Source organism: Poecilia latipinna, unplaced genomic scaffold, assembly GCF_001443285.1.
Source record: "Poecilia latipinna isolate Pla-1442-1.1 unplaced genomic scaffold, P_latipinna-1.0 Scaffold737, whole genome shotgun sequence".
Classification (NCBI taxonomy): domain Eukaryota; kingdom Metazoa; phylum Chordata; class Actinopteri; order Cyprinodontiformes; family Poeciliidae; genus Poecilia; species Poecilia latipinna.
The window spans coordinates 251,045-259,450 of record NW_015113353.1 but is presented as its reverse complement, the minus strand read 5'-3'; the positions used below and the strand labels follow the sequence as shown (position 1 = coordinate 259,450).

General features: G+C 40.4%; 1 protein-coding gene across 1 annotated transcript in view; it reads right to left on the bottom strand.

The window, feature by feature from the left end:
• LOC106955463 (cellular retinoic acid-binding protein 2-like) overlaps nt 1-8,406 on the bottom strand; it is a 17,653-nt gene that overhangs the window by 5,683 nt on the left and 3,564 nt on the right. Inside the window, exons 2-3 of the mRNA XM_015045670.1 lie at nt 2,053-2,231; nt 1,416-1,532 (exon numbers count right to left, since the gene is read on the bottom strand). Of these exons, the coding sequence (XP_014901156.1) occupies nt 1,416-1,532; nt 2,053-2,231 (296 nt within the window). The remainder of the gene's footprint in view (nt 1-1,415; nt 1,533-2,052; nt 2,232-8,406) is intronic.

Here is an 8,406-nt window from a genome sequence, read left to right as displayed (position 1 = left end):
GCTTTTTTTAAGCCGGGATTTTTTTTTTTTTTTTTTTTTTTTTTTTTTTTTTTTTTTTTTTTTTTTTTTTTGCACAGAGATTCATTTGGCATTAATAAAATCTTCATTCTTTCGTGAAAACACAAAAAAGAGCAGAATGGGTTCGGAGGTGGGGGTTGGACTCGCCTCTGGCGCCAGTCAACCAGAACCACCGGTGCAGCTAATCCATCTTCATAATGACTTAATAAAGCATTCCTTGATGCCCACTGGGAGCCCCAGAAACAGAACAAAGGACGTTTCCCCAACAATATATGTTTCTTTTGTTTGGTTTCCAGAGTATTAGATGGACAGTTTACAATATTTTCTTTGGTGAAAGCTTAAAAGTCTGATTTAAGATAAAACTCAAGTCAAGTTGATTTGCGATGTTTGTCTGACTCATTGCAAACTGTTTGTCCATAAATCATGTGTTATGATTGTTCATAACATTTATAGTTGAACCCTGTGAATATTCGAGACTAACTTGAGTTTGTCCTTTTGATGAAAAGCTTTTATTAATATGAGCCTGGAAACTATTCATTTTGTTCTTACTTTATGTAAATATAGGCCTTAAATGCTAAAAGTTAAGATAGTAGAACATAAATTTAAACGTTATCTGTACAGCGTAATTACGGTGTAAATATTCCAACGCCTCAAGTAGGAGAATCTGTTAATAGGACAACTTTGGGAAAGAAAACTTGGCCTTAAATAAAATTACGGTGGCAAGAATAAGCCAATTTTTTAAAAGAAAGCCACAAAGTCCAGTTTAAGGTTTGCCACAAGACATGGAGGAAATCTACGGAAGCGCATTGCTATCACGCAGAGAAAAAAAAAATTTCGATCGCTATCTCGTTATAACAAGATAGCGATCGAAAAAAAAATTTTCGTGCGTGATAGCAATGCGCTTCCGTAGAAATGCAACAATAATATGGAAAACAATAATCTGATAACACAAGAAAAAAAAGAACCTTTCTGACGTACATAGAAAAGATGATTATTCTTTTTTATGATTAGAAATAATGTTTAATCAAAGTACACTTGTGTTAAAATGGCTTAGTCAAGCAAAAATCCAATTGAGAAACTGTGACCTGACTTGAAAACTGATTTTCACAGACATTTTTCATCCAGTCTGACTGAACTTCAGCTATTTTGCAGAGGAGGGGTCAAAAATCTGTGCAAAACTAGTAGAGGCATATCCCTAAATACATGCAGCTTTATTTGCACAGAAATGTGGTTCAACAAAACAGTAATTCAGGAAAATAAATGCACACCACAAAAAACTGCGCATCGTTTTCCATGAAATCCCAATAAGATTTTGAGTATTAGAGTGACAATAAGTAAAAAAGTGAAAGTGTTATGACTGTTTTAGCAAAGCTTTTTTGTCAGTTTGTGTGATTTACCAGGATCAGCTTGCCGTCACTGGTGATCTCTCGGGTCCAAGACGTCTTGGGACCTTCTCCTTTGTGCAGAGTCTGCTCACAGATGATCTTGCTGTCTGTTTCCCAACGTGGAAAACTCTAAATGCAAAACAAAATCATGAGGGGGGGGAAAAAAATGACTGCCTGGATGCACAGACTGACTTACTGTCATTCACAAAGAAAGGAGCCAATGAATGAGTGTCTATAGTGTAGGAACCGGAGAAATAACCCATTGCGGGCCGGCCACTTGGAAGTGATAAGCTGTGATGCAGTGAAGTCCTGGCTGGATGCATGTGTTTGCTTTGGAGACGGCCACACAGAGGCCACGCAGGGCCAGCGGGGAGAATTAGGGAGGGGCAGAGGGCAAGAAAGGCGAAGAGGGGAGGATGGAGCGGGAAGATGCTGGGATGTTGAAAAGCAAAGCGAATCTTGATGGGCCCTCGGAGAACCAGGGAGGAGTGAAGGTGTGCTATTAGTTTTATCGTGATGGAAAAGCATAATTAAACAAATTTATGGCGCGTAGGCCGCTCCTTCCTCACACGCCCATTCTGCCTCTGACACGAGTGTTTGCATTTAAAACAACGAACAAACGTTTGGGAACAAATCTAGGCTTGCTTACCGTGCAGGGGCGGCCATCCACGGTTGCCTCATTGAACTCCTGGCCCACGGTGAAGTTGATGTGAGTGGTGCGGACTGTGGTGGACGTTTTGATGGACAGCGTCTCCCCGTCCTGCGAGATCTCCACCAGCGGCTTCGAGGCGGCTTTCACTGCAATCTTACGCAGCATCACATTCACCCCTGAAGATATGAAAGGCCGACAAATAAAGCGAGTTAGAATCACTTTACGATCTGATTTACTGATGTTTTCAACATTGTGTCCTGCAGATATTTATAGCATTCATCCCTCTTCAGCTTGTTCACATTTAGTCATATAAGTCCTCTGTGTACAAACTGTACAAACCCAACAAAATGTTGGGACACTAAACAAATTGTGAATAAAAACTGAATGCAATGATGTGGAGGTGCCAACATCTAATATTTTATTCACAATAGAACACAAATCACAGATCAAAAGTTTAAACTCAGAGAATGTATCAATTTAAGGGACAAATATGTTGATTCAAAATTTCATGACGTCAACAAATCCCAAAAAAGTTGGGACAAGGCCATTTTTACCACTGTGTGGCATCTCCCCTTCTTCTTACAACACTCAGACGTCTGGGGACAGAGGAGACCAATTTCACAAGTTTAGAAATAGGAATGCTCTCCCATTCATGTCTAATACCGGCCTCTAACTGTTCAATCGTCTTGGGCCTTCTTTGTCGCATCTTCCTCTTTATGATGCGCCAAATGTTCTCTATAGGTGAAAGATCTGGACTGCAGGTTGGCCATTTCAGTACCCGGATCCTTCTCCTACCATGATGTTGTGATTGCTGCAGAATGTGGTCTGGCATTATGTTGTTGAAAAATGCAGGGTCTTCCCTGAAAGAGATGACGTCTAGATGGGAGCATATGTTGTTCTACAACCTGAACATAGTTCTCTGCATTAATGGGGCCTTTCCAGACATGCAAGCTGCCCAGGCCACCAGCTCTCATGCAACCCCAGACCATCAGTGATGCAGGCTTCTGAACGGAGCGTTGATAACAACTTGGGTTATCCTTGTCCTCTCTGGTCTGGATGAGATGGCGTCCCAGTCTTCCATAAAGAACTTCAAATCGTGACTCATCTGACTATAGAACAGTCGTCCATTTTGCCTCAGTCCATTTTAAATGACTCCTGGACCAGTGCAAACGGCTGAGCTTGTGGAGCTGCTTAGAAATGGCTTCCTCTTTGCTCTGTAGAGTTTCAGCTGGCAGCGGCGGATGGAACGGTGGATTGTGTTCACCGACGATGATTTCTGGAAGTATTCCTGAGCCCAGGCTCTTATTTCCTTGACATTCCTGTTTGAGGAATGCCACTGTCGTTTAAGGGCCCGGAGATCACAAGCGTCCAGTAGAGTTTTACGGCCTTGACCCTTACGCACAGCGATTGTGCCAAATTCTCTGAATCTTTTGATGATGTTATGCACGGTTGATGATGATAACTTAAAAGTCTTTGCTATTTTACGCTGGGTAACACCATTCTGGTATTGCTGCACTATCTTTCTGCGCAACAATGGTGGAATTGGTGATCCTCTTACCATCTTGGCTTCAGAGAGACACTGACACTCTAAGAAGCTCTTTTTATACCCAATCATGTTGTCAATTGACCTAATTAGTGTTAATTGGTCTTCCAGCTGTTTGTTATATGTTCAATTTCCTTTTTCCAGCCACTTATTGCTACTTGTCCCAACTTTTTTGGGATTTGTAGACACTGTGAAATTTTGAATCAGCATATTTTTCCTTTAAAATGTTACATTTACTCAGATTAAACTTTTGATCTGCCACCTATGTTCTATTACGAATAAAATATTAACATTTGCCATCTCCACATCATTGCATTCAGTTTTTATTCACAATTTGTTTAGTGTCCCAACTTTTTTGGAATCCGGTTTGTAATTTATTGGGATTAAATACAAAGAGGTGCAAACCCCGTGGAGTGAAAGGAGCGCTCCATGAAGCTGTTTGTTCACCAGCGCTCTCTAATGAATCTCTGACTCCTTCACTGAGCAGTCGGATTTATGCTGGGATTAAATTACAGACTTTTCAGATTTTTGGTCTAACTCATTAAATCTCAATAAAACATAAACACATTTATGTTTGAAACGTGACAAAAGCCACTGTATAGGTTCAAAGATATCCTGCTCTGCTGAGAGGGAAAAGCGCTCACTTGCGTCCCATAAATCCTTCCAGCAATGATTATGGGGAAATAATGAGGTCATGAAACAAAGCAAGTCTGCACATCTGCATTCTCCCCTGACAACATCATCCGTGAACACATGCAAACACGCACCCACAGATTAAATACACCCAGGCTCAACTGGGGGATTTACACTTTCTGCAGGCTGTTGTATTATTCTCTTCGTTCCTCCTTCCATTAACCACAAAGGGAGTTCCATTTATCAATTACTCCATATATGAGCGGCTAAAATTAAAGCTACTTACTTGCTAAAAAAAAAAAAAAAAGTTACTTAATTGATGGCAAATGTGTTAGCCAAACATGATAGTTGTCAGAGAAAATGTAAAAGATAAGAGAGGGAATCTGATTTTGCAGTGTGGGAAACAAGAGGGAATGAGATTCAGACGGCTGTGGAAGAAGAAGAAGGAAGAAGAGGAGGGGTGTTCAGACTGCCGAGGGGCAGAAGGTCTGTGTGTTGTGTGTGAAGATCTCTGTCCAAGTGCGAGGGGAAGTGTGTATGCTCCGTCGAGTTGAATTTCACACCTCTCACCTCACACACATTCCCACCTGTCACCGAGTGTAAATATACACACGGAGAAATGCACAGTCACCAACCATGAAGAGTGTGCCCAGCATCCACACTGTATGCAGAGTACGCATGCTGCACGAGGGCAGAGGGTGCATTACCTGCATCTGGTCGAGGAGGAGAGGAATAAGATGCAGGCTGCACTCCGTGACGCCGAGTTGGAAATTATTAGGCAAAGACTTGAAGCTTTCAACATATTGCCAATATGTGCAGTCTTAGAAACTCACATAGCAGATTTTATTCAAATAAAGATACTAAATCCTGGAGTGCATAATGTTTCACGTGATTGTGTTTTAGATGAATTGGTACGTAGCATCATGTTTTAAAGGAACTTCTGCACACAGACTTTGTTCTTTGTCATTTCACTGATAAGTAATCAGTCTGGTAATTCTTTCTGTCCTGAAACTTGTAACTTTATTTATATTGTAATTTTCATTGAATTTAATAAAACTAAAAACAAAATATAAAAAATAAATAAATAAATATTCTCTGTTTTACAAATAAATATATCTGCAAGCTTCCTTAATAATGGATTCAACCTCCAGATTCCACAGTTTTACTTATTTGTGCTTACTAAGAATAAAAAAAAAATAACATAAATGAATAAAATTCCTCTTAAACTTTTATCGCAAACAGAGTTCATATCCTGAAGCGTGAGCCATTTGGTGAGGACAGAAGGAAGGCTTGGGTGCTTCTGCTAAATCCTCCGAGCTAAAGGTCACCTTCGACCCTTCCTGTCTGCAGACGTGGGACCAAAAGGCAGACCTCACCGCAGAACACACACAGACACTGAGAGACAGTCAGGGTCAGAGGTCAAAGTGCATAGGAAGCATTTGGGACAGAGAGACGGAGAGGAGGAGTTAGTCAAGGAAGAGAGGACGAATAGATGGTGAGAGGAGCGTCGGTGGTGCTGATGGGCCTCGTCCAGCTGTGAAGTGTCTTCAGTGAAACCAGGAGCAACGTTCCTGAGAGTCACATTAACTTGCATTCTTGCAAAAGTTTTATTTGTATTATTTGTGATTTTGTTGTTGTTGTTGTTGTCTTTTAATGGCCTTTAATCAAAGGCCATTAAAATATTATCTACAGGCTGTCCTGTAATAACCTAAAATATTTTTAAGTTAGTTTTACAAATTAAATTTGAAAGTATATAGTTGCTTTTTTTAAAAATCATTTGATGTTGTTTTTTGCAGACATGTTTTTTAAGATTTTTCTTCCACTTTCCCTCCAATCCAAGAGTGTTACCATGACAACATATCATGCGGTGTGTGCTTAAAATTTAGAATTGTGAAAAACCAAAGGATGATTTTGGCCCCAAAAACCATCCAAAGTAGAAGAATTATAAATAAAAGTTATCTCACACTGAAACAATCAGTAAAGACTTCCAGTTAATCGTCTCCTGAATGTCAGGTATGAAGCGTTAGTTCACTGGGAATCATTATGTTGGTGCTAAAATATCTTTTCATGTGTTAAAGTGCTTTATCTTCGATCAATTTCACACTCAAGAGATGTTGGTATCAGAGTGCATGGTGATCCACATTAATACAGATAATTGCTAAGTTGCCTGTTATGCGTGGACACAGCGCCGGTTTATTTCTGGAGTTTTGAGTTGAACGATTTAACAGTCAATCTCTGGAAATGTTTGGGTTCAGGACAACAAATGAAACTTAAAAGACCGTCAGAAACCTTGAGGAGCTGCCGATCAGAAAAGTTTGTGTCCTTGCGAACAGAATGAAATCACACAATTAATGTCTTCAGACTTTTCACAGTATTGAGAAATCCTGACCCCTGATTATTGCGCACAGTACAACCTAATCATATCGCCATCCTGTCCTTTGTTAGAGCCCCTTTCCTCTCTCACCTCAAACACACACACGCACAGACACACACATAGAGTGATGGAGACAAACAGGCAGGATTATAGGAGCAAAACATGCTCACTAATTGCTTCAACAGGAATTCTCTGCCATAATGAGTGTTAGCTCAGGGGCAGTAGTGGCCTTTGACATGTATTTCAGTGACCTCCATGTGCTGAGGATTAAAGCGAGTGAGTCTGAGAGAGAGAGTTAGATAAAGAGCGACCTTGTTTGCTGTGATGATATCGCTCTGAGTTGATGACGCGAATTCCAGGTGTGACTTGGAAAATCGTCTAATGAAAAATGATGAGAAAATGCCGGACAGATAGGATCCTCGTGAGTGATGATGGCTGCCACGTGCCGAAGCGAGCAGACGTAGGGATGCAACTCACCAGAACAAAGCAGAGCTTAGTTTCAGTATAAACAAAAGCCAATAGGCAGAAATTATTGCAGCAGAGTCGTGATTCAAAAGAAGTCACAGGGGCTGTATTATGTAAAATCTACTTTTTGAACTTCAGATCGTGTTATAATGCCATTCCTACATCAAAAACACACCTTGAGTGTTGCCTTAATTGTTTCATGAATGCTTGAGATTTCCTTGAACCTCTCTTGGTAAATATTTAACTGCGCAAAATCCCTGTGTGGACCAAGCACCGCCTTCGAGGATGAAGCTCCTCCTCCTCCTCCTCCTCAAAGCTTCCCAGCTTCTCCCTGACAGAGCAGACCTCTCCCACTCAGCTCCTTCAGACTAGCCAGCAACAATTAGCAAACATCTGGTGGAACTGCGCATCTGTTGAGCAGGTAATACCAGCTGCTTCTCAATGCAACGCTGGTAAAAACGTTGTCAAATGCTTAATAGAAGAATGCTGTAGTGGAGACATTCTGAGGTTTCAGAAAAGATCAGGAGTTTTTGTAGAGACCGAGACCCAATTTCAAGGCATTAAATTACAAAGTCAGATTTCTTTAAAGTCATATTTGAAATGTACAACACTCTTAAAGCAACTGAGGGTAATATAATTTCTTGATTGTGCTATAAAATGGCACTATGTGCTCCTTAATCATCTAAAGTAGAGAGATAAGCACTTCAAGTATGTCACCCTGTGTGATGAATCTATATAATTTCATTTTTTGAACTGAATTTCCGAAATAAATAAACCTTTCTGGGATATTCTGCTTGTTTTAGTTAAATCTGTATGAGCAAGTTAAAGAAATATCTCATTCAACTCGTGTTGCTCACTTGAACATACTGCAAAGTTAACTTCACAAAACTTTTCTACGCTCTTTAAATGGTCTTACAGGCAGTTGTTGGTGTATAATTTTATTGGCTGGCACATATCAATTATTTCACTTTTTAAATAATTATCATTTCAGATCGTTGTTGGCTTAAGTGTAAAACCAATTGTGTTAAATGTGGAATAACATTTTTTTTTTAAATAGAAAAAAAGACCATGACATCAGGAGACGTTTAGTGGTGCTGTGGGCCTGAGGGGCTCAAACAGCAGGTGTTTGTTACTCTCTCTGACTGATACTGACATAATGATGCTGTCTACCCTCCACGGTAATCACACCCACTCAGATAATCGGAGGTCGTTCACGGACAGATGTGCCGCCGTTTGTCTCCTTTGTGTTTGTAAGGACAGGCCAAAAGGAGGGGAGATGGGAGAGAAAATGGGTGGGGGCCCAAGCTTTGAGTTTTTGGTTCTGCAGAATGACAAA